We start from the raw sequence: 27,408 nt of genomic DNA on the forward strand, positions 1-27,408 counted from the left end.
TGACCTTGATATGGTAGCACAGGGCTGCAGACAGAGCAGTAAAGGTACAATTTGATCTTTCTGCAGCATTCAGCAACATCAATTGTCATAAACTACTAAGACACAAACAACAAAACCACTGTGGGGTGCCATGCCCGTTCTCCATCCGTAGTTAAGTATCAGGGTCTCCACAATCAAAAGTCATTATTTCCTAATTCTCATACGTCCAAACTCACTTGAGATGAACACTTGAACTCATTTCTCCTCTTCTGTTACCAGCAGTAAAATGTGTCTCACACCAAGCTCCAAACCTATTGCCACCACTTGGAAAACCTGCCACCTTCCGAGAAATTTCAAGAGCATCAAACCCGTTAAATAATGATACAGAAAACAAACAGAATCCAATTCATTTTTTCTGATTCTACTTAAGGCATCTGAAAAACTCTAGAAGTTAAATTTAATATAATGACTGAGACCATGCCACTGTGGCACGGAGTCTAAAGCTTCTCAGGAGCTCAGCAGCAGTGGGGTTTGACATAAACTAGGTTAGCAACTACACGGACATGATTTCTCTTGGTATCCATATGGCACATACCCACTTTATACCACAGTAAAGGCTAAAAGATTGTAGTTCTTGCCAGTTTATAATTTCTATGGGGGTAATAAAAAGCATTTCAAGGAGTACTCTAAGAAACAGAATAACAAAGGAAAGCAGAGGCTGAGACTCACATGATGACAAGTTCCATCCACACTGATACAAGTGATAAAAATCAATTCACTGCTTATGTTTGGGCCCAAATTTATGAATACTTGTAAAATGAAGGTCATGATATTGATGTCTGAACTACTCTGAAACTTGTAATGATCTCTTTAAATACTAAATACTATCACAGATGAACTGGAAGCCCCATCTTTCCTATGGCCTGCTCTACACTCAGATGTCAGCTCCTCATTCTGGGTTTGAACAGCTGAGCAGAAGATGGCAAGTTCCATCCCACTGGATCATTCAATCATCTGCCACTGTTAGCAGTGTGTTATTTTGGAAATACTAATTTAATATGTGACATAACCAGAAAATTGCAAATAGAAGTAATTCCAGTCATAAAAATAGCATTCTAAGATGGATATACAAGGTTTGTAAAATCTTGAAAAAGCTACAGTGTGTGTAATCTGTCAATGAAACTGAAAACCCACTGATTTCAGACTTGGCATTATGAAACTGTGACAAGGTTAGGAGTGCCCACTTACCATTCACTTCCTCTTTCACATCTCTGAAAAAGTGAGAACAATCACTGCCCTGCACTCCACTGAATTTATCAACGGCAAATGGTACCTGCAGAAGCCAATTAATCAAATGTATACAACAGCGACTTCTGAGTTCAAAGCTTTATCATTTAAACCTCAGCTTCTAGAAACCTCACCACACACAGAGAGCTAGACCTTTATTTTAGGCAAAAAATGAACTATCAGAGCAGTTTCACTTTTTTTTACATAAAAAGAAGGCACACCTGCACAATTCTCTACTTAGAAACTTGTTTTACAAGTGCCTTGAAACCAAATGTGAACAACTGGTTGGGACATTTAGCAACATGGCATTTGATGCTTACAGTAATAACTGCAGCTGGCACATCCCTCCACCCCACCACCACCACTGCTGCCAACTGCTGGCTGCCCAGTACAAGCCTGGCTTAATTCTTAAAGAGTTCATTTCATTTAACACAAAACACAGATCACTGTGATGCTTCTTATGAATATTTTAATGAAAACAGAGGACCAGCTGTTCAGATTCAGTCAAGAAAACAATGCTGAAATGACAACCCTGATGCTGGGGCTAATATAAAACCAGCAGACTCAGCTCCCCATTTTTTGAAAAGAATATTCTTGCCATGCTTTCCCATTCTAGGGCACCAGGAACTCGGTGAAAATGAAAGTGAAAACTGAATTGAAATTGTTCACAGTTTGTTTTCCTGTTGCTTGAAATCTTGTTTAGGCATTTGCTTCACTTCTTACATAAAGAAATAAATAACTCAAGAATTGCAATAAAAATGTGACAAACAACAAAGTAATGATTGAGTCCTTTGAGTTCACAGTAGAAGAACATATCTTCTTATAATTTCCCTTGGCAGGACTGAAACAGTAGGTAAAATCTTTTGAAGTGCCCTAAGCTACTTTGGCACCTTATTGTCATTCACAGAAAAAAATTAAAGCACTTACACAAACAGAAATAAATTTCCTAAATAAAACACAATGACTTTGAAAATTTTCACTAGTGTTACATTAACATAAGAGAAATATAATTCCCTTCAGCGATTTGAATCAGTCCTAGTGCAGAGTAATTCAAAATTACGTAGGGAGTCAGTGTCAGGTTAATGCTTCAATCTAACACTATCCTTAAAAATCCACATAAAATAAAAATAATAAAAAAATCCCAAATGCCAAAACCCAACACCCAAACAATACTTAGATCTGCCTATATTTATAATTGGTACTGCTAACTAATAATTGCTATGTTGCAGAATCACAACTGCCAATAAAACCCACTACGGTGTAAAAGGCCTGCTCTGTAAAGGTTCATTCTCCGTACTCTATCTGTGCTCTCAGCTCTTTGGAGAGATAATTGACCAGCACCGCTGTGAGCTTCTGCTGCAGACCAGCATTGCCCATGACCAGAGCAGTCAGCTGAACAACATCCGTCCAGTCTAAGTGCCTGATAACATCAACAGCTTCATCATAGAGTTTCTGCTGCTCAGTAGGAGGCAATTCCAACAAAATCTGAGGGACTGGTTTGAACTGTCCAGAAGTCATCCAGGCACCAAGCAATCCACCAAATGCTCCACCTAGAAAAGACAGAGAGTTGTTAGCCTTTACCAGTTAAAACCTGAAATCCCATCCACAGCCTTCATCAACAATGTGTCTTCTTTAACTAGGTTTATACACAATACTCAAAGCACCAAGAAGGATTTCTAAGGCACTTTACATTCACAGCAATCACAAAGAAACTCTTTACATAATCAATGGTAACAGCTTCAAGCTAGAAATCAGAAACACAAGGACACTGGTCTCTTTAGGATAAGTTCTACTACTAAATAAAACCACGCCCTAGGAAAACACCAGACCAACAACTGTCATTAACACTACTCTTACTAGAGATCACCAGACTGATCCAAGCTTTCTGCTTCTTTAGAATCACACACTGCAGCCTCATACTCCCATGAAGTCCAGCCCTGAAGATGCTCAGAGACTAAACCATTGGACACGTTCATGCTTTCATCTACTAAACCCATGGCCCACTCACACCAGCTGGACAAGACATGCTCGGGGTAAGTAGAGGGTTCCAGGTCATCAAGGTAACAGCAGAGGGATCCTCTACAGCTGCTGTGACTGTGGCTGCTGCTGAGAAAGCAGCCTGGCAGTCCTACACACTGTTCTCTGACACCACTCTGACCTGCACCACAGCAACTCACACGACTGACACCGCTGCCCAGAGCACACACCCTGCTGGAAGGAAGGAGAACCCTCACCATGGAGAGGTGTCAGAACCCACCCTGCCCCCAAAACTGCCACCCCCACAATTGCTCCTAAAAAGTCATTTACGCACTCACAGGGATGCAGTTTTTCATTAGACAAAAATTCTGTAATTTGCAGCTTTTACTCAGTTGGCAATTTTTCCCATGATACCACAGAAATACTTGAAAGCCTACGATGGCTGAATTCATCTTCAAGGGACTTTTATGAGAACATCAATACCTGATTTAGGGGCACTTAATGCAAAAGGCACTAGAAGTATTGATGTCTAAGCTCCACATCCATTGGCACAAGATTTGTTACACATCACACTTTTCCCCCCCAGGCAACACACCCACAACCCATTCTCAGAGCAAGCAGTTCTTAAAAAGCAGGATTGCTGCAAGTACCTCCATTTACTGTTGCAGATGGAAGGTAACTCATCCTCTAATTCTTCATGCAAGGCAGCAAGAAGTACAATGCCTGCTACCCAGTCCCACAGCCATCCAGGCTGTTTGTGTAAGTGAAAGTGCTCTTGACTGCAAATGTTTCTCTAACTGTCCTAAATACTCAGGGTTGTTTATATATACTTGGGACTGGGAGACATTATGAAGGTCTAAACAAACACTTAAGAGAAAACACATCCAAGAATAACTTCAGTGTTTCTCATCACCTCACTCAAGAATCAGGCCACTTACATTATAACATTATTATCTTTACTTCTGATTTTAAGCTTACAAATCTCTTACAAAAGCTTAATTTCCCTTCTTTGTTCCTAATAGCTTCAGTCATGTTTGTCGAAACACTATTTTGGCTATTAATTAAGCTTTGTACTTGTAATAGGAGTAAATACACAGCTTCACTTTGCATTTTCTGTTATCACTCCTCACACATTATTTCCTTATTTTTTTGTAACTCAACCTTGCTAACCCTTACCCAGGAATATTGCAGTTCACTCCAATACCAATAAGCCTGTGAAATTGCTGGAACTGCCTGCAGGACTAAGGAGCATTCAAGGACCAGGACTGACAGGACAGTGGCAAGGCAGCTTTTAAACTAGACAACTCTTAATTCAAGAGTTATAGAGGAGAGACAGCTCTTTACTATTAGACTTCGGCTTTCCTGTAATTTTCCATGCCAGGAAAAAAACCAAAGTGACAGGGAATAATGAATCCCAGAGGACAAAAAAAAAAAAGTTCATCGAGAAATTAATAGCAGGAACTTTTAAAATAAAGAAATAAACATAACTTGTAATAGGATCGTTTGGAAGATGCTCCTGTCTCGTGCTAAGGCTAAGAATGCTTACTCACCTCACTCCACACCCCAATTTTCATTCTTCTGTGCCACCAGGTACCAACATCCCCCTGACTTCTACCATCATCTCTGGGCTCCTTCCTCCCTGTCTCACCCCTCTCCTCTTTATTCCCCACCAAGGCACGAAATCTCAACACTGAATGCTCTTTTCCTTCAACTTACACCAACTACACAGACTTCCTAGTTTCTCCACTCAGGGATTTAACCACCCTCTTGTTCCCAAAGCAAAACACACTTACCTACAGCGATTCCAGGGGGACCTCCCATCAGACCCCCAAGAAAGGCTGTGGCACCTGCCAGCAGTGCTCCCCGACCAGAGTGTTTGACAGCAGCTTTCATCCCCCTCGCCTCAGAGACGTGGCAGAGCAGCTGCATCACATCATCAACAGGGATGGGCATCTTGGCGAGTTAAGATCCTGGAAAGAACGTTTTAAGTTAGCATTTGATCACTGTAACAGAGATTAAATCTGGCTGCTAAATGAATTTTAGGAATAAAACCAGTGTTCGTGAGTCTGTAAGACAAAAAGGACAGACACGCAGAAAATACTGTGTGCAAAACTGCTTTCTCTTTCACTTCTTGGAAAACTAACCCTACTGGCAAACAGCTGAAGGTTACTGAAATTGCAAATGAGACCTCAGAGCAGACCAGAGAAAACTGGTTTCACAGAAATTTCACAGAATATTCTGAGTTGGAATGGACCCACAAGGATCATCAAGTCCAGCTCTTAAGTGAATGGCCCATACAGGGATTGAACTCACAACCTACATGCTCTAACCAGCTGAGCTAACATGAGAAATTCAGAGATTCTACAGTATGTAGTACCTAATTCTACAGTACATTGCTTTTGCCTTGAGCAAGTCCCATGTGTGTTCAGCATCACGCAACCACTCCGAGAAAAAGACAAAGCAGAGCCTCACTCTACCACAACCAGCAGATTGTAAATGACAAATCTATCAGGTATTTTCTCCCTGTCCTAATTCTTGCCACAAATCAGTTGGTTGTTTTCACACACCAGTTCTTCTCCCTGTTTTGTTACAGGCTTAAACACTTCCATGCTGATTTCTGAAGGTGGTAGGCTCTCTGTAGCAACCAAAGAGCCTGAGGAAGGGAACAGATTTCAGAAGGAGTCAGAGGAAAAACCTGGGATTGGGAAAAAATGCTCTGGAGACAGGCCATCAGAAATGCAGGGGTGTATGTGTACAGCAGTCAGGACTCAGAGCAGACACACCAGACAACTCTCATGTATGAAGAGGCAGAAACATGGGACTCCAGCCCTGTTACACACTGTGACATGTCCTGAACATGGAGCAGAGACCTGTCCCTGAGAGTGACCCCTCTGAGACCAAAACTTTTCCACACCATTCACTTGCTGCTGCTGCTCATTTAGCAAATACCTCCCATCCTGCACACCAAATGAGGAAAGGGCTTGCAGGGATAAAAAAAAAAAAAGTATTCGATAGGATTAAAAATATAATAAATATAATCACATATACTCAAGTAGCAGATTTCTTGTTGTACATGTAATGTCAGCACTACAGAACAGATGAGCATTTGATTTTCAGCCCCTAGAACACCTCTTATCCCAGAGCATGTGCAATATATTCTCAGCCCATGCCAACTTGTCTTCAAGTCTTTCTTGAACAGATCTCAGTGCAAAGTGAAAGTGGAGCGGTATCACACCGTTTTTCATATTAAAAATTAACTACTGTGACAGCGGAAGCTTTCTTTTGCAGTAAAATGGCTGACTGCAAATCATCCATGTCCCTGCAGTATCCAAGTGCTGCTGACACTAAACAAAAGTCTGGGTTTTGGGAAGGGACCGCTTATGCTCCATAGCGGCAAAGAGGCACAGTAGGAAATTCATCAAATAGTTGATTTCTCTCACTACTTCATTCATCTTCGTGCCAGTCTAAAGAAAACATCCAAGTGTCATCATTTTACCACCGTTGCTTTTGGGTTTTTGGCAGGCTGATGACACAGCAGTGGATCAGCATGGCAGTGTGTGCTGGTTAGAGACAGCAGAGCGACACGCTCTGCTTCCAGAGTTACACATCATCTCATTCAATGTGATTCAAGCTCAGAGTAATAAAATAACAGCTGCTCTGTCTGACCAGTATGGGAAAAAAAACCCCACCAAATATACAACTGGTACAGCTCACACTGTCTGGGAATGATGGCAAATGAGACGATTAAGTGTTTGTCTTTACCTTCCTAGCAAAGGGTTTTGCCACTCAAGAGTAAGCTTCTCACCGGCACCAGGCAGCCTGAAGTGCTGCAGGATTCACTTCCTCCCTTCAGTGAGACAGAAGCTCAATTGTGCCTGTCCAGCACCTCCTTAGCATGCCCTAGGACTAATCCAATGTGCTGAAATGAATTTTCATCTCCTCTTTGGGCTAAATCCAACAAATGTCTCACATGAAGCTCTACAACATGAAGGCTCTGCAGCACGGGTGGGACAAGACAAGTTGGAGAGCTGACAACACACACAGCTCTCTCTGAGAGTGATATCATCTGCTTTCCCCCAGTCAAACCGATGGAATTCCACAGTTTCCTAAACCAATCTAACTGTAATAGATGTGAAATGATGTTTTGTGAGCAGAGACACCCAAAGCTGAAGCCCCAGGTTCCTGCAGCAGGCCAAAGCTGGCTGCCCATAGAAAACAACCATGGCCAACACCAGGACGTGTCCTTACGCTGACCTTACACTGACGTGGCATTGCAAGCAGTGCAAAGGCGATCAGCTCTACCCTGGGGTTCCTCTGAATAAATAAAACACCCTTTCACCACCAGCTTCAAAGTGGCTTAAAGGGGAAAAAACCCAGACCGTAATAAAAACAGAAGTCACACTGCTTTCTGGTGGTGTACAAAGCGTGGCAAACACACAAATTCATAACTGCCTACTAAGGTAAAGCAGAAACATGCTGGAACTCAAGCAACTATAAGTAGCCTTTCCATAGTAAATTATTTTACAGTTTTACTCCCCTCACAACTTCCCTGAAGGAAATCTCCACTCGCAAAATTAACATTTATTTGGGTTTTTCTGGCTTGACTGAATAAAGTTCTTGGCATAGAAAAGCCATTCCTGCTTAATTCTGGATGTGAGCAGAACACTCAAAACTCTCAAAGACATTACAAGCAGCATTCATTTTCTCTCAACTCTTGTAAGTATTTCTATGATCTCTTAGCATAGTCACTATATTTTAAGTCCTGCAGTGAACCTTAGTGAATACAGTAGCTGATGCAGAGCACATACAAGTTGTCTTTTTTAAACTGAACATACAGAGCACTAGTGGGAGCCACTGAAACATAAACCACGTATTACAACATGTAAAGTAATCTCAGATTCCTACATTCAGCACAAAGACACAGATGAGTGGATCAACATCGTAGGGATCTTTTGCAAAGTCATAGCATTACAAATTTCTGAGAAAATTTCAGGTTTCAATGAAGAATCAAGGTGCTCAATGAGCCAATTTTCAGTGAGCAGTACTTTTTTAATCATACACTGCAGGCCATCAAAGCGGGATATTTTGACAATACAGTAACAGACAGAATAGAACAAACGGAGCTCTAAGTTTGGTGTGTCAGAGGTAGAATCCCATGATAGCCAAAAATATTTATAGACTCTGATTGTGTAAGTGACAAGTAAACAAAAGCACAATTTGATCCTATTACCAAATTATTCACTACGGAATTCACCCAGATGTTAAGAAACACCAGGATCATGAAATACTGGATTTGCTCTAATGGAGAAACAGAAATGTCAACAACATCCTTAAGACTGTGCCCAGCTTTCAGAGGTGCTGAGTCCCCACAGCTCCTACTGACTTTACATGGCACTGAGAATCTTCAGCACTTCGAGAAAAAACCAAAACCAAACCCAAGAGTTTTGGAACATGAAGCCACTGAGAAATCAAGATTTGTTGTTTAATTGACCTTCCTTTGTTGTTCTACTGCATTCCTTCTGTACTTGTGGTCTCCCCAAATACTCATCTGAGGTATTAGACTCTCTACTTCTCTCTGACTAAATTAGATGATGCTCTCTCTTTCACCCCAAGGATAGGGGATCAAAGTGAACAATGATCCTGCTCTCCCTATCCAAATATTATGTGTTAGTATCTCAACTTTGAACCTACAATCAACAGGTTTTCCTAAGAAGAAAAATGCCATGTGAAGAATTAAAATAACATTGTACCCAACTCACTCAAAGTCCTGCTAATGCAAACGATTAAAGAGGGTCCCCAGATTACCCTGTGGTGTGAACCTTATTTCAGCTCTTCTCAATTTTACACTCCCATCTCATCATCCTACTTCCCCCTTTACAGAGTGATGACTTTAGACAAGCAAAAGCACTTTTAATCCTTGGGCTCACTGTCCCACAGGAGATATTCTAACACAGCCTGGCCCACCACCCAGCTGTCCTCACTGCTCCTTACAGCCTCTTACTGAGTTAATTCAGTAAACTCTTCAGTAAACATCCCTGCAAATGTGCACAGCACAAAAAAACACCCACACAACAAATTCCAAACCTAACAAGCGATGAGGACATAGGACTAAGTCCTCTTACCTGCAGCTATCTTTATTGTGGTGGACACCATTTGGTGATAAGCAAGGATGTGAGGTGAGAATCTCCACACAAGCGCTAGAAAGCATACAAGTGCTCTGTGTAGATCTTCAAACTGTTTCACTTCAAGGGCTCAGCAAACATTTATACAAGCCTGTGTGTCCAGGAGATCACACAGGACAATTTCTTGTCTCAGTTGTACAGCAACAGCTCTATCTGTAGTGCAACTTCTTACAAGGAACATCAGAACAGCACTGGAGCAAAACCAAACACAAGGTACTCAACAACTGAGGCAGACTAAAGAACATGACTTCACAAACAACAGTGTGCACAGAGATGTGACCTGATGATTGACCAGGCCAGAAGTTCATTAATTATTTCAATAAGAGCAGGTGGACAGACAGTGAATCAACATATTCCCATCCACAAAGGAGGACTGTCTCATCACTGGTCCATACACATACTGTTGGCTTGAGGAGCACCTGTGCTCCTAAATCATCACTTTCAGAAAATCCCACCTTTAGAGCCCGGTCTAGTACTTGATATCTGCAAAGCAGGTGGTCTGTCTGATTTAAATCATGACTGGCATTAGCAGCCAGTAAAACTTGGTTTCAATACATCAGTTTTAAACCTGCTCTGCATTTGTAATTTTCAGTTATTTTGCTAAGAAGGGTTTACTCCTACTTAGTGGTGTAAAGATTAAAACATGCTGATTGCCATTCTTATCTCAGCTTTTGGTACTCTTCTTTCCCAACTGTGAGGATTCACTACATCTACAAATATTTACTGTAATAATATAATTATGTTGCTGACTATACATTTATTCAGATGTTAAATTTTTTTAGTTTCAATTATATTAGGAGAGGGTAAAAAACTCTTGTATTTGTTAGACAATCTGAATTCAATTGAAATGCATAAAAGAGCATTTTAATATTGGTTTGTAAGAACTGGGACCCTAAGAGCATGGCTTACTTCTTCTGTGTATTTATCAAAGCATTTAATTGGTTTATTTAACACAAGAGACAACAAATTTACTCATTAGATGAACAAACTACTTCTAGGAACACAGAAGCTCATTGTACAAGGCTCCTGGATGCCTCAAAATGCAGGTAAATATTCAGTGGGAACTATGTTATTCCACTGAAATAAAAGGAAATTTGCCACCTAACCTGTCTAGGCACTTAGGGTATCCACCTTACCCGGTCTGCTGAACTACAAAGTATCTGTGAAAGACTGGCCATAACTCCTTCCACCCCTGAATTTTTATAGACCTATTCAATGTCTTTCTAATTTATAACTTAAGAGTGATTTTTTTTCCATTTCCTAGCCAGTTTCTCCATCTTGAAGGCAGTGTCCAACAAAGTTACAGGCCACTTCCATCAGCTAGCTGATAGTGGAGCCAAGGATCAGACTTATAGTCAAGAAAGAAAAGAGAGATGACACTAAGAAAACACAAATAGCAGAGCTGTTCCCCTGTAGAGGTAGTTGGCACAGCACACTGCACTGGTATCTTCAAAATCTAAACTAAGCCTGAAAATTAAAGATATTTTCCCTGACTCACTGCTAAAAAACATAAAACTTCACCTCATTAAAATTAATCAACATGTTCTGAATGTTTCAAAATTTATTAAAAACGTTATGACTAAAATAGGCTGAGCATAAAATGTAATTATGAGCCCTTTCAAACAGACGAAATTTAATTACATTACAGCTAGTTTTTTATTTATTTTCCTACAGCGCCCCATTCCAGGTTTACTATTGCTGAAGAGACACTCCGGCCTAAACGTGACTGGGGAAGAGAAGGGGAAGAGAAACCAGGAGTTCACTCAAAACCCACCAAAGTTCCTTCAAAACAGACCGAAGTTCCTCTAAAACCCACCCAAACCCACCCGGGGCGTTCCTGGCTCCCCTGCTCCGGGTGACCCTGCCCGCGGCCGGCGGGTCGGGCTGGGCTGCCTCCCAACCCTAATGGTTCCCTGAAGCCAAGGGGGCGCTCGGTGGGGTCTGAACGTCTTTAAGGATCTTATCCCTGGATCCAAAGGATGCCCCCGGCTCCAGGGGCGGCCCCGGGGGCTGCAGCGGCTCCGCGGCCCCGCTCCCCGCAGCCCCGGCGGCCTCGCCGGGCCCTCCCCGGGGCCGCACACGCGAACCCCGCGGGCCGGGCCGGGGCTGCCCGGGGAGCGGAGCGGACACAGCGGGGCCCGCTCGGGCTCCGCTCCGTCCGCCGCGGCCCTTCCCTCCTCCACCTCCTCCTCCCCTCCATCCTCCTTCCCCCGCCTACCTCCGCCGGCAGCGCCCGGCTCCGGGCCCCGGCCGGGCACGACACTGCGGCGGCGCCGGAGGAGGGGCGGCCCCAGCGCAGCCGCGGGCCCTGCCCGCGCTCGGCTGGGTTCAGATGGGCTCGGTTCGGCTGGGCTCGGTTCGGCTGGGCTGGGCTGGGCTGGGTTCAGATGGGCTCGGTTCGGCTGGGCTGGGTTCAGATGGGCTCGGCTGGGCCGGGCCCGGGCAGCAATCCCGGCCCCTCCGCGGGTACCGGGCTGTGGAGCCGCCGCCTCCTCCCGCTGCCGGCGGCGCCTCCGGGGACAGGGCAGGCGGGCCCCGTGCGGGGTGTGACACTGTCACGGGGGCAGGGGACAGCACCGAGGTGCTCACAGGGATGGAGCGCCTCTCCCGCGAGGAAAGGCCGGGAGTGATTCAAATAAACCTTTGAACAATCTGAAAAGCACTTTTATTACGGCCGGGGAACGCGAAGTGCGAGGTGTTTTTCCCCGGTGCACTCCACTGAGCAAAGAAATACCATAGCTTTTTATACAGTTTGAAAGTAGCAAGTTTAAAATTATCTATACACACACTCTTTTTGCAGTCTGCCTTATCTAAATAGACACTTCCTATTCTTACCCTTATAGAGTAGTTACATAAAGTTTTATCATTTCAAACAGTTTCAGATTCCCCACCCCTTTTTACCTGCTAAAAAGCCTTCCCTATTCTTTAAGCTATTTTATCTTAATTGCCCACAGTTTGGGCAGAAACTTATAAGCAGTTTTACATTTTGCAGAGTCACACTTACATAGCTAAATAGCTAAATTTTATTTCATTTTCTATTTCAGGAGGATTGAGATTGTTGAGACGGCTTAGGGGTGACCTAATTGCGGCCTTCCAGTGCCTGGAGGGAGCCTACCTGAAAGATGGAGAGAGACTATTAACAAGAGCCATAGTGAGAGGACAAGGGGGAATGGATTCACACTGACAGAGAGTAGGTTTAGATTAGATATTAGGAAGAAATTCTTCCCTGTGATGGTGGTGAAGCCCTGGCACAAGTTGCCCAGAGAAGCTGTGGCTGCCCCATCCCTGGAAGTGTCCAAGGCCAGGCTGGACGGAGCTTGGAGCAACCTGGTCTAGTGGAAGGTGTCCCTGTCCATGGCAGGGGATTGGAATGAGATGATCTTCAAGGTCCCCTTCCAACTCAAACCATTCTATGATTTTATGAACCTGGTTGTGGAACAGCACATCCCAATCCCAGCTGAGCTGGGATACAGGATGAGGAAGAGAGGGGCTGTTAGGACATCCTTGACCCTGCTCTGAGAATTTAATCTCAGAATATTTTTGTGTGCTTTTCACCCGGGTTTGTTTCAGTCACCAGCTCAGTAAAGTGCAGCATGCCAGCCTGATAGAGCACCACGAGTAATCAAACAAGCATTACAACAGCTGTGCCACATATGGCTCCTGAAATATCACACTGGTTCATAATACCAGTACAATCTTGGAAAAATTACTGCCTAATGTTAAAAATGCTGCCATTTCCCCAAGAATGGATTATTAACAGAGGTTTTTGGTTTTGTAAACTAAGCCTTCATTATGAAATCATTTCTGATTTAAGGTAAACCATCTCCCCTCTGTTTCATGTTGAAAAGACAAAAAAGCAGGATGAGGAAATGAAGGAGAAATACAACTCACAAGAAATTTTTGTCCCTTTCCTGTGGCTGCACTGGGGACTTCTTAACCTCCCCATGCTTTATACAACCACATAAAATAACTCTCTGTGTAACAACTCAAAATGTTACAGGTCTACTGGTGCTCTTGATTTTTACGATTTGGATGTAAAAGGCAAATGTAATTCCTAAAATGAACAAAGAACCTAAATGCCACGTATATTTTAAAAAGTAACACCCCAAATTCCAGCTGTAAGCAGCCTTCCAAGGGACAATATTAAAAGCAATGAAGTTTGCCAACCAGCAAAGGAGGGAATTTTTATCACTCTATTCCAAAACTGAATCATTACTTGACTACTCCAGTTAAAAATAAATATACAGGTTTTAGAGCTACATCAGCAGGTATTTATTAGGTCTATTTTTTTAATATGATAAAAGTTACTAAAATGAAAATGTAAGATAACAATGGAAAGTGTATCCTTTAAGGATATACATAAATCATGCTACACTTATACAAACTCTGACTCTGTCAACGGGAATGTGCTGCCCGGCGGCTCCACCTGGCGGCTTCCCACTCCTCGGGAGCATCTCCTCACCTGCAGCCTCAGGAAAGCCCGCACCTCCTCACCTGAATGCCAGCAGGGACAGCTCTGCTCCGTGTATCTCCAGATATCTGCGTGTTCTGCCTGGATCTGTCACTTCTTCCACAGTGTATTTATGCACCTCAACACGCACCTTTCACAAGTTATTAGTACCTGAGATAGATGTTCACATGCTTTTTAATTCCAAGAGCTGGTGGAGTGAGAGCAGTTCAAGGTGGTCCTGCTCCAAATCAGATCCTGTCAATCCCTCACTGTATTCTCTGTATATTAAGGGACTGCAGCATCTCTCTTATGAGGAAAGGCTGAGGGAGTTGGGCCTGTTCAGCCTTGAGAAGACACAGCTGAGAGAGGACCTCATCAATGTGTAGAAATATGTAAAGGGGGGGTGCCAAGAAGATGGACTGGGCTCTGCTCAGGGGTGCCCAGCAATGGGACAAGAGGCAACGGTAGGAAATGATGCCCAGGAAGTTCCACCTGAACATGAGAAAGACCTTCTTTCCCGTGCAGTGACTAAGCACTGGAAGTGATTGTCCAGAGAGGGTGTGGAGTCTCCCTCACTGGGGTAGTCAAGAACTGTCTGGACACAATCCTGTGCCATGTATGTGCTCTGGGATGACACTGCCTGGGCAGGGAAGTTGGACCAGATGACCCACTGAGGTCCCTTCCAATCTGGCCCATTCTGTGATTCTGTATTCACTGCAGCGTGCTGGGCTCTTATAAGTACTAGATGTCATGCTCTTCCTACATCCCTTTTATCAGCACTGATTCACTATTTAATTTCCTGTATCGGGATGTTTTACATATTTTTCCTCTTCAGGTTACTAGGAACTCCATGCTTTTAAAAACCAAGAGAAAAAAACACATTCCCTTTCATTCCCCCAAATCCTCAAGTCATCTGTCAAAGGCAGGCATCAGAAATCAACCACAGCAATGCTGCACTGGCATTCTGGTCTGATGAACCACTTGGCAGGTTTCTGTCAAGTCCTTCCCTAACATATAGCAGAACCCAAAATAACTGCAGGCCCATTCAGCCTGTCCTCAGTGTGCTGCGTTCACTGCATATTTTTCACAGCTTTTGACATACTAAGAGATAGGCCAAGGGGCACCAAGAAGGATTTCAGCTGGAGATGGACTGTTGCCACCAAAACAATGATTCATTCTGGCTTTCAGCTTGCTCATTACAACATCTCAAGAAAATGCCTATCAGAAGCAGGCTCAGTCTAAAGGAACTGGCCAGAAACACCTGATCCAATTACCTGAAATACCTACTACCTTCACAGGAAACCATGACAGATTCTTTTTTAAGATGAAGCACTTAATCTTGTTGGACAGAAAGAACCTGTTTCTCTAAATTTTCTTCCATGCTAGAGATTCACAGAGAAACCAGGAGGATTAGGCAACTGTATGTGACAGGCTTAGTTTCATTGCTTCACTTAGTTACACTTTATTTTTCTTAAAATCTTTGGTTCTTTTTTTTAATCACAATGGCAGGACAAAAGCCATTCCAAACTTGGGGCATGCATTAAGTAATATTGATCCATTTGCCTAAGTTTGCAAAGCACCTAAAAATACCCTTGAGGTTTCCCTTTGGTATCAATGCATTGCTTGGATATGGGTGAGGATGATTTAATTTACAGTGTTAGATCAAACCAAGGAGAAAAGAGGGGAAAGGAAGAAATGTCATATGTTCTCCAGAACATGTTGTGGGAGTGGTTCACGGAGAAGAAAGGAATGGAAGATGTAACAAAGCAGGTTTCTGATCACATCTGAGTTTAGAAGGGTATGAGGTTTCTGTCATTTTGCCCTGAAATGTGGGAAACCCTCTGCTGCAGTGATGAAAAGCTGTTTTGCTTACATCTTTCTGATGTCCAGGGCTCCAGACAAGCTCCATCTCTCCCTTGGTGCTGTAATGCCCTGGTATGTGTGCTCTTACAGAGTCACAGCCAGAACAGCAGCTCTTCTGGAAGGTCTGCTTCATATTATAGTGATAATTTGAACCTTTTCCTTCCTGACAACACAACAGTTTTGTAACTTCTGAGTTCCTCGTATTATACTCTGGATTGCCAGGAAAATGGCGAGCCTTCACAAGATCAAACGAGGCACAACTGTATCAAAAAAGAAAATGAATATGAAAGTAATGCTGCAGCATTTAAACCCTTAAACAGAGCCACTTAGTAAGGAAATTTTGCAACTGCAGAATGGGTGATTAAAAGGAATGAAAAAAGGCAACATTTCTAAAAGCAGGAAAATAAACTCTAATTGTCACCTATTAACACTCTTCACCTCTGAGCTCGAAGGTGTAAATAATGCAGCAGAAATGACCAAATCACTACAGGAAGACACAATAGCAGGTTACTGAGACCCACTACAAGCAAACCATATGCTTGATGGCAAATCTTTTCCCCATTTCCTACATTAGATATTCATCAGGGTCTGACTTCTAATTGAATGCAAATAAAGAATATAACAGGTTTTTGCATATGAAGTGAAGCTATAGAACATCTGCCTCTTCACAGCCTTTCAATGTACCTTATGTGACATTAAGCAAAGAAGAGGTTTGCCTCATCAGCTTGTAGGAAACTGTGAATTTCAAGAACAGTTTGACTGAACTAAATCATTCCACTGCTGCTGTAAAAGGTGTCTCTTTGATCTCCCAGTGCAGTCCTAGGTGATAAAATGCCAAGTTGGGCAAAATCCGTTTCAATGCCAAAAAGATGGACTACTGGTGCAGAAGGTCACAAAACACTATTAATTGCCTTATATCATCTCAGTCTTGAAAGATGATCCAGAAATATAGGCTGGTGCTTTGGAGTGGAGCACACATTGCTAGCTAGAGCTATCCAAGCAAGCTGTTAAAGGTACTTAAGGTATAACCTTACCTATCTCCTGCTTCTTTAGACTCTCTTACAGCAGTCTTTTATTCTGTTTTTTAACTTCCTCAGCAGCTTAATTCATTAATTGTGTTTACTGGTACAGAGTAGTCATTTTGTGACCTTTTCAGAACAAAAAGCTACAGTAATTCTGAATGTAAAATCAGTGTCCTGAAATTAGCTTACATGTTTATATATTATAACATGTATAAACACTGAAGTGGAAATAAAATCCTGGCTAAAAAAATAGCTACACAAAATACCTGCAAGGTTTCCAGAGAGGAGCTAAAAAAAAAAAAAAAACCACACTACAATCTCCTACAGCCACTCTTTTGCAGAATGTATCTAAGAAAAGTGCATCTGAGGTTTCTTCAAACCTCTAATTAAAGGGCATCCATAAGGTAGACAAATGTCAAAATCAGATCTAAAATGTCTGTTGTAAATTCAGCTAAGGAACAAAGCATTCTAGTGTCAAGGATGGATGACATTTGAAGGTGTCTGGAATAACAGCAGTGATACATTTCCATGCTTGGTACTACTTGTGTACTTGGTACTACTCAGTGGCGTGAGAAACGTGTACCATAATGTGTATTGGTGCTTGTCTGAGAATAGTAAATGTTCAGCTACGTGTAATTCTGGCCCCAAACATACATCACTTTGGAGATGCAGAGTAAGCACAAAGAAGCTGATTTCAGTCCCATCAAAATCGAGGGTCATTGGCTGACTTCACTTCCAACCTTACACCCACTCCATGGGTGCTGAATGAGTGCCCAAATTTTACAAAGGTCTTAGATAGAGTTTCCTGTTCTTCTAGGTACATAGACCAGTTCTCTCCAGCATTCCTGGGTCTGAGTTCTGATAATGTGGCAGGCAGGAGAGGAGCTGACAGTCAGACAGAGAGTGGGGTGGAAGAGGCAAGCCTGTACAGATTGCATTGCCTGATTTTTTCTCATATGGTAAGCTGGAGGCAGGAGGATGAAAAAAGTGATCCCATCTACAGTGATGGGCCAGACTCAAAGTTTCCAGAAGTCACTGCAAATACTCAAATGTGCTATAATGAGATTTTCAGACTTACACAGTTTATATTTTAATATTGTCTCCTGGGTCACCTCTCAGCATCATGTGCAACCACAAAAGTATCACCATCTGGGATCACATAATGTCTATGTGGCTGCAACAGAGTTCTCTGAAGAGCTAAGCCAAACGAAGAGCAGGACAGTGTTTATACCATATTTATAGTTGTTCTATAACATGATGTAGACTTTGGAAACAAAAAGAACTGGAAACTCTTTGCAAACTACAAAGGGGACCTTTGCTGGTTTTCTGTAGCCCTCATTTTGGGAACCACTGCCTTAAAAATGTTACAAATGACTGTGTCAGGAATAAAATTATGTGCATTCAAACCCAGTAACGGGCATAATTTATACAGAACAGCTAATGGCAAATGACTTTACCTACAACAGTATGCATATACATAATCACAAGAGGTAAGTGCCTACTGGAGTAGAGCGCACTGCCCAAGCAGATGACTGAATGCTAGAAAGGAAAAGAACTGGGCAGCCCTTTTTCTATGATAAGTTCCAGGGGATTCTTCATTCTGCCCTAAGCTGACAAGCATTAATTTCTCAAAAGTCTGTTGGAAAGACTCACAGCAGGATGTGCCAATCCAGCTATACCATGGAAGGATAAAAGGGCAAGATTTTGCTGCAGTCAGAATAAACAACTGTCCTTAATTCCTGTCAAACAGTAGCCGTGTCTCTGCTAGTATTTGAAACGTGTGTAACATGTTGTTAAGTTACACCTCCACAGCCAGCACAATTACTCTTTTTTTTTTTCAGCCTATATTCCCATCAGGCCTCATAGAAAAACCCACAGGGGACAAAAGAGAACCCTGAGTCCACACCCAAGAACAGAGCCCCATAAAAGCAAGAAATCATAAAGTCTACTGAAGAGATTTTCTTCAGGAAGATCACAGGTCTCATGCTTTAGCTGTGGCCCGTTCCTTTGGCAGCAGGTTCAGAGAGAGTGATCTGAGCGAGCTAAGTGATTTCTTTCACGTAAGCTGCTCAGGATGACTACGGAAACCTCAAGGATTACAGTGCACAAACAATGGGAGAAAAGCTGCTTCAAATAATACACCCAGACAATGGAGTTGCCATTATGGTAGCAATGCAAAATATAGACGGGGATTTAAATGAAAGGGGTGATATCTGTATGCTTTGGAGGGCTCACGTGTGCCAAATTTGGCAGCATGAGTGTTCATATTGCTTGTTGCTCCACCCCTTGAACAATGAGGCTAAACCCCATATGTGCAGGAGTTGGTAGAGCACAAGCAGTTTTGCTAATCATGCTGCATGCAAAAGCAAAAAGACAAAGGAAACTAGTAATGCTTAGACTAGCATTGGGGAAATAATTAAGCATGAATGAAATATTGTATGTGGATTTGAAATGAATGTTCTTGGAAACAATTGTGCTGTTTTAGTTGTGCTGCTTTCCCCCCTAAGTTTCACAAAGTAATTTGCATGTCATTTAAATAAATACCATAAATCACTGCAAACTTTTTGTTTTTTATTTATATAAAACAAAGTGCTCATTTCCATTATTGTTTGGATTACCTGACAAGAGTGAAATGCAGAGGTCTGAGAGGAAACTTGTCTCTCCCCAAAGTGTTACAGGTTTCTCATGCGTGAGAGAGCCAGAAAGCAGGACCCCATCTTCAGCTTTGCCTTACATAGACAAGGAATGCTCTGTACATAAAACAGATATGGGATCAGATCCCCCAGTTGATCCAAGCTGGAGCTGCAAGCTGGACAAGGGTACTGGTATCAGCTGCCTAGGTTTCATGGCCCTTTCTAACAGCCTCAGCACTGCCTGTCTGCTGGCCAAACCTGCTTTATCTGGGGTACCTTAGTTCTTTGCAGGTTAAGCACACACAGAAAACAACACTCCAGCCACACAGAACTGCCACGAGCCACCTGAGTGCTCAGCAGAGTCCACAGAGGATGCTCAGTACAGCTGTCACACACTTAACTTGTGTTTCTCTGATGAATCCTCTGCCTCTCTTTGAGAACTCGTATGAGAGTTACCTTCAGCCACCACAACTTACAATTCCATTATTCTGCACTATTCTCTGATGCTCATATTGCTTTCACTTTCTTTCAGTCTTATCCACACGTCACCAATTTGATTTCACCTCTGATAAATATTTGCCTTCCTTCTTGACTATGTAATTACACTTTCTCAGAGTCCTCCTCAAAACTGCTTTCTCCTCTCACCCCATCATGGGGTCAACAGCAGCCAATTCAGAACCCTTGATATTCTGTGTGTTCAGACAATTCAAAAGAAATCAAATGACTGAAATACACAAATCCAGGATAAAGTGAGGGCACAGTAGCCTTAAATGTTAGGAAGGTGCACATCCCTCTGCAGGATTATATGGAGCCTGTTGGCTACTGAAAACCAAATACAGGAACCACCACCTGAAAAACCAAGTGACCTAACATTCTGCAAAAGGGGAATTTAATATATAGAATTTTAGTGTTCTGGCTATAAGACAGTAAATGATCATTTGAGTTTCTGCCCTTTGAAGCCTCTCTGAGTGTTTCCTCCACAATGCTTGTATTTACATCTGGTTGCTCTCTCCAGTCCAAATGGGAACCCAATAAACATTCTCCTCTCTTCTCACATAAGTCTGGGCTGCTTTTCCCCATGATCTGTTGTTAAATATGTCAAACGTTGTAGATTGCAAGCCAGGTAAACTCATCATACAGACATTCTTTTCACAGAGGAGTTGCCTGTAGTCTCAATTTCTAAGGCTGTTTTTTGTTTTGTAAACTCACTTCCCATCTTGGATATGAAGGCATTTAGGCACTTACTTTTCTGGCTTTACTTACTGGAGTCCTAAGATGTGCTTTGACACAAAGGAAGTAAAATTGACTGGGTCTAACTTCATGGTTTCCAGATATCACTAGGGTGTGCTGTAGATCATGAAATTTCAGTAAAGCACAGTTAACAGGGAAAAATCTAGCTGCTGTACTAAATATTTTAAATTAATTACAAACACAGAAACAACACTGACTCAAATTCCTTTTAAAACAACATACACACTCAGGAGACATAATATAACGTTTTTAAAATTTAAAACATTTTTGTACACGGGCTTGGTCAGCACAGTGTGATACACAACAGAAAACTAACTAGAGCCAGGCAGATAATCACACACCTAAACTGCACGTAGATAACTAAAATTCAGGCATGCAGTCTGGTGGGAATTGAAAAATTGGGTCTAGAACCAATATCCATAACAAACCAGACAACAAGATAATAAGGGATCCTTTGTGGAAAACTTCCTTTGGAAAAAAAAAATTATGAGACTATATAAGCCACTGAAACACACAGAGGTGAGGCCTGGGGGTGCAGAGTCAGGGGATGAATTGTAACTACCTACAAAAATTGATTTATATAAGCAATGTTGCTGAAATTTCTAGCGAGGAGAACAGTGGGACTGGGCCAAATTCATCCCAGGAGACTGGCACCTCTCAGGTATCAGCTCTTAGTACAAGGGTGCCCAGACAGCAGCCTGAGGAGGAAGGAAAGTGCCAGCTCCCATCTCTGGGCTTCCATCCACTTCCAGCCCCTGCAGGAACTGGGAACACTTGGTACAACCTACACTCAACCAGCACCTGTGAGAAAGCACCTTCCTCTTCTTGCATCTGTAACCTCCAGCCTAGGGAAGAAAAACACACCCTGGCAGCCCATCCTTCAGGCCCATTGGCTCCCAGGATGGTCCTGGAATGATGGTGGGATCATGGACCCAGCACATTAAGGGCGCTGAATCACAAGGGGTTTTTAAGCACAGCTAACTTTAAGCACATACTTACACTGACAGCCGCAGACTCAAATGCAAATTTAAAAAGAAGCACCTATTGAAACATGAACAAAAGCTTAACTGGGGCCCCAACTGTCAAGACATATCCAGCATGCCACAGTTAGTGGTAACAGCAAACAGGATTATCAAGTGATGCTTCGGCAATCTCTATGAACTGAGTTTGGTTGTCTTACACCATGAACCACATATTCATTATTATAACAATTTGTATTACTATTTGTAGCATCTAGGGAACCCCAATCAGGGCTCTATTGTGTGACAGACTGTACAAGCACACAAAAATAGGATGGCTTTTATAATGAGTACATCACAAGCCCCACTACCATAATTAACATTGATTAGCATCGATGCAAACCGCATGGGAAGACAAAGATTGAGCCAGTTTGGAAGCTGAGGTACTCTCTCACCCTTTAAGGTGGCTCCTCTGGTTCCCAACTGCAGAACAGAGGGGAGGCTGTTTCACTGGGGAAGACTGCAGCCTCCAGTGCTCCCAGCTCCCAGGAGCACATTCTAGGACCCAGGATTCAAAGAGGCATCTTTGTCACTTACTAATCCAGTTTCTACCACAGGCAACTACATGGCAACCACCACCATCAATTCTGATCAAAAAGGACAGTTGGCAGCCTCTGATATACTCAGTGTATTAGAAAAGACCCCAGAAAGCCAGATCCACTTAAAACAAAATCTCAGAAGAGTGATCTTAGTGGACATGGGATGTGGAGCTGCATGTAATAAACTTCCTCCCTCCTATAAACAGCCCTTGCTAGGTTTTAACTATCATATGCATCTTCTCATCCCAAGAATATAGGATATTGAATATGTTGTGTTAATGAAATTACCTTCACTAACCAAACTGAGATTTCAGACCCAAAACCTTCCTAGGAACCCTCCTCTCCTCCAAAATGTTTCTAAACTTTTTCTATTGCATAACGTGACAAAATAGAGACATCTGGAAATTTACTGCCATATTCAGCACCATAGAAAATATATCCACAAAAAATACCTTCACAATAGAAATTCTGTTGAGTTCCCCATGTCATAACCTAACTTGCAGTCTGCTGTCTCTTCAGACTTGCTGCTTGTTTCAAGAATTCTCACATGCTTTAAACTGAACATGTATGTAAATATTTGCAGGATTAAACTGTAGCCACAATTTCAAATGCAATCAGGATACATTTGCGTGCTCAACTGTTATTGGGGTCCAGTGTTTTACTATTTTTTTGCTGTTCTGCTAAAGTTTCTTAATTTTTTTTTTTTCCTAAGATACTTCCTACAATTTCACTCACAGGGAAATGAAACATAATTCTATAAAGCCTAAAAATAAACTTGGATCTGCTAAAAAATTCATCATTTCACTCCCAGGCTTCAACCAGCTGGGCTTGTCTGCTTTAGGTTTGACACCCCTGAGAGCTACAAGAATGACTTACAAAGATGAGCAAGTTTACATGAGAATGATGAAAAGATCCAATTTTTTTTTTTAATCTTTACCTTGCCAAAATACTGTCCTGGGCACTTATTACTTGAAGACCTTTATTTTTGGCAATTTCTCACTCTCCTTTAATATGGTACTTCTGTTATTTGCAAATTTGGAGAGGTAATATCCAAATACATATGCTGCCTTACATGTACTTCTTTCAGGTTTGCTCATTACATTCGTTAAACTATTTAATTCTCAAGGATCTACTGGAGATACAGTGAAGACCCCCTGAACACCAGTTAAGAATAAACCAGTAATGAGAATAAATTACACACGCATATCAATTGCTACAAGTCCTGTAAGGAGTGAGGCCTTTCTACATCAACATCTGCTGCAGAATTAAAACTGATACATTAATAAAGCTCTCCCCATCCAAACCAAACAATGGAAGTGTAACAGTTACCCAATCAGTTAAAAGAATAAACCTTTTAAATAAATAAATTTGCGCTTCACCAATTTATGTCACTGTGGTACTTAAGGCGAAACCTTTTAAAGGAATAGATTTACTGTGCATACAGATCTCCACTGGGTATGTGTAATTATGCAAAGGAAAGGCATTACTTTTAAAGTGGATGAATGGCTGATACTTTTTGATTTACTGCTAGAAACAGAAAAATGGTAATGGCATGAAATAAGCATTTGCAAAACCGTTGTGGCAGACGGAAAATGTTTGATTTACCTAGGGCATCCATCAGGTTCTATATTTTAGATCAAAGTAGATAAATGGAAAGGCAAATGGATATTTGGAAAAAAAAAATCTACTGCTTTTCTGTCAGCCCTGCAAGTAAGTTAAATGTTTGGATGAGGAAAAAGCCCAGGGCTCTTTGGATGGAAGGAAGTAATGATTCATCACTGCTCTGGCAACTACAGCTTTCTGTATTTACCTGAAAAGGTGACATGGAAGTCATTGTCACTGTCTCATTCTGGGCTTGGTTCTTAGAGGTGGTTTGAAGGCAGCTGGCAGAGCTCAGCATTTCCACCTGACACTGGAGACAGACAATGAGTATCCTGGGTCATGTTTTCCTCTCAAGTTCTAATTGTTCACTTTCTTTTTCTCTCCTCTTCTGTTTGAATTTACATTAGTGAAGAAAATCTGTTCCAGTTAAGAAACACATCCCCAAAATTGAAACCCATTGCCTTCTCAGATCCTGCTGAAGTCTGTGCCATAGGAAAGCACACTGAAGGTGGGGTAAGGCTCATGCACAATTACCTGTGACAAGTCAGAAGATAAAAAAAAAAATCAGCTTCTTCCTATGGCAGAATTCTTCCTAGAGGTTCCCAGTGAAAAGCATGATGTCTGATTGTGCCATGATCCTGTTCTGAACTCCTGCTATACCACAGTGCATCACCAGGAGCTGTATAGTGTATGCATTGTGTCCAACCCTTAAAGCATCACCAGCCCGGTGGTACATGTGTTGCACAGATGGTCTGAAACATGCAGAGTTAATCCAAAATGTTTGGGACACATCCAATTTGTTGTGCTTGTGCAAATCCACAGGAGGGTACATGCACAGGAGCCCCAGCCACATGGGATGCACTGTGAGTGTGCACACCACGTGCAGTGGCCATTTCCAGTTAGTGTCAGATTTGCTGTTCATGCACAGTAGAAAGGATTTGCTCATGTGCTGAGAAAAGGCTGGGAATACTAGACATCTGGAAATCTTGACAAACATACATAATCCTTGAACATAACCCTCTTGACAAAATGTCTGGTGTGGGAAGGACACATCTGGAGAAATTAAACATATGTCCCTCTGCCTGCTCCATCAGGAAATAATGGAGAATAGGGTGTGGCCTCTCCAGCTCTCTCCACAGTATTTGGAACACAAACAGCAAATCCATCAGCTACTTTTGCATCAGTTTATTCTATGGAAGGGTCCCCCAGCTCTTAAAAAGGCCAAAGACTAATCAAGACTCACATATTTTGCCTAGACAGGTAAAAAGCCAGCAGGACTTGTAATTACACAATAACAGGGAGCTGCTCTCTAGGATGCTCATTTCATAAAATTATCATAACAAAATAAGCAGACTTCTGGTCCCTGGTGACTTACATGGCCTATGTTTTTTAACTCAGTAGCTTATCCTTGACCACTGAAATACTGGAACAGGTTATGCAGAGAGGTTGTGGAAACACCATCCTTGAAGATATTCATAACCTGTCTGGACAAGATCCCGAGCAACTTGTTCTCATCTGAAAGTTGTGCACTTTGTCTGTAGAAAAAGCCATTGAAAGCTTCCATGCAAGGAACAAAATAAGCATTAAAATACTGAGCTGGAAATAAGGCCAGACCATATTTCTCCTCTTGTAATAAATCAGCACTATATGTATATATTAAATCCAATCCCTTGATGTGTCCAGTTTCAGTGATAAAAACTTAGTGAGCAGGGCAAAAGTTATTGGGTAGAGATCAATATTCTTGCTTGTTGTCCTTGATTGGCAATAATGTGACGCTTTCTCCTTGACTGTAAGAGGCGCTTTTGTGATTTGGGAGCATAAAGAAATTCTGTACTTGACAGATTTATATAGTAGGAATACGCTAATGTCCTTTGACCCGCTTAAGAATAAATACGACCTACCAAATTGTCATTTTTATGGGTATTTACAACTGAGGCACTTTGTAAACCTTAGAACTAATATTTCCCAAAGGAAATCTGTGCTCTCGAATCTTGATAAATTATTGAAAAATACAAGCCACTACCAGCCCTACAAATTTCCTCTTCTATTTCTCCTATTTTTAGTTACACAGGAGTTGTCAAGGCAGATTGGACCACTGAATTATTTCACCAGGTATGTTGCTGCAGCCGTGGTTAGTCAGAGGAATCCTGTAATATTTTTGGCCATTTGATCAAGGCAGTGTAAAAAACAAACCTATTTCCTGAAACTTGAAGGTTTTTTGGTGTGCGACTGAAATACTAGTTGTATAATTCTTTAAATTCTCAAATTACTGTTAGAACAGTATTACAGACTCTAATTTCCACAGCTCAAATGCCACCAGCTGCATTTGCTGTCATGAATGCCTCAGCTGATAAACAGGAGTAAGAATAAGCAAGGAATAGAATAAGTCATCCCAGTTCACCCAAACTCCAGTGCTGTCTCATGGGTGTTGGGCAGATATTCCATAAATTTATTAACTTGTTGCTGACCAACTACATCCTTAGTCTGCAGGATGTAAACTTAACAAAAGTTAAGTAAACGACTTAACTCTGCAGGCCAAGTGACCCAGAAGCCTTCACTTGACTTGTTTGGTGTATCTCAGCTCCATTTCACCCCACCTATCCACCCACTTGCCTCACAAATTTCTCCCACTACCTTTATGCTGTCTCTGCCCACAAATGCTCTCAGAAAAGACAAACTAACTCCCCACAGAGGAGAGATGGAAACTAATGAGATGAAGACCTCTGCCCTTCATAAGCCTCTTCTGGAAGATGACAGCACATGACTATACCTCTATTGCTTGGTCTTAAGGAAACAGAAGGTTTTGACACAAAACTGGTTATTAACATTGTCATCCACGACAGAACAGTTGAAAGCTATTTCCTTTTATCCTTATTTGTCATCTGAAAGTTGACAAAAGTCAACACTACTCCGGGCAGCGTCTAAGACACGAGACTTACAGAAGCTTATTGTTTCACCTCTTGGTTATATCCCTGTACAACAGTACAGAAGTTCTCAAAGGTTTTCAATACATCAGATTTTGACTAAAGCATCATGACGTGGCACTCAGCTCTACTTTTACTCCATTTCTAAGGGCAGCTGCTTTTCTATTTTTCTTTGCGCATCTGTGGACAACAAAATCTTTTCTCTCTCACAAGAATGTCTTCATTAAGTCAGTTTCTGCCTTCAGCTTATTCTTAGTCTTCTGCATACTATAATCTATGTATATGCACAAGAAAGGCTTGAGAAGCAGACTGAATAAGCAGGAAGCTGGAATGAACAATGAGGCAGGAACTGCAGGAAACTTAAGCATCTTTTCTTGCCTTTACTGCGCTGCCTTCCTTTTCATCCTTGTTTACTGCTGAATTTGGGATTCCTCCCACATTTGTATGAAATATGATTTCAGTGTCCTCTGTTCTGTGACCTCTTTCTGGCAGCAGCATGACATGGCACATCTAATAGAGTGACTGTGGCACAACATCAAACAATTCTGAGTTTACTATCTTGAACACATGTTTTCATATCAGATTTGGCAAATTTAGATATGTAAAATTTCTTGCACACTTAACTTACACTTTTACACTTTATGTTGTTCACTAAGTAATAAAAAGGTCCTAAATGCCCA

At 41.9% G+C, this 27,408-nt stretch overlaps 1 protein-coding gene across 5 annotated transcripts in view; it reads right to left on the bottom strand.

The window, feature by feature from the left end:
* Nucleotides 1–1,403: 1,403 nt before the first annotated feature.
* Nucleotides 1,404–27,408, bottom strand: part of CUNH19orf12 (chromosome unknown C19orf12 homolog) — a 50,192-nt gene continuing 24,187 nt past the window's right edge. The window contains exons 1-3 of one of the 5 annotated variants that reach the window (XM_027729567.2): nt 11,644–11,783; nt 5,037–5,213; nt 1,404–2,816 (exon numbers count right to left, since the gene is read on the bottom strand). In XM_027729567.2, coding sequence (XP_027585368.1) covers nt 2,551–2,816; nt 5,037–5,196 — 426 coding nt within the window. In that variant the 5' untranslated portion in view covers nt 5,197–5,213; nt 11,644–11,783 and the 3' untranslated portion in view covers nt 1,404–2,550. Of the gene's footprint in view, nt 2,817–5,036; nt 5,214–9,365; nt 9,616–11,251; nt 11,374–11,643; nt 11,784–27,408 lie in introns of those variants that run through there. The other 4 variants (XM_039378097.1, XM_039378096.1, XM_039378098.1 and 1 more) reach the window with 4 other exon arrangements.

This window comes from Pipra filicauda, unplaced genomic scaffold, assembly GCF_003945595.2.
Source record: "Pipra filicauda isolate LSUMZ 115617 unplaced genomic scaffold, ASM394559v2 scaffold99_size2403431_pilon, whole genome shotgun sequence".
NCBI lineage: Eukaryota > Metazoa > Chordata > Aves > Passeriformes > Pipridae > Pipra > Pipra filicauda.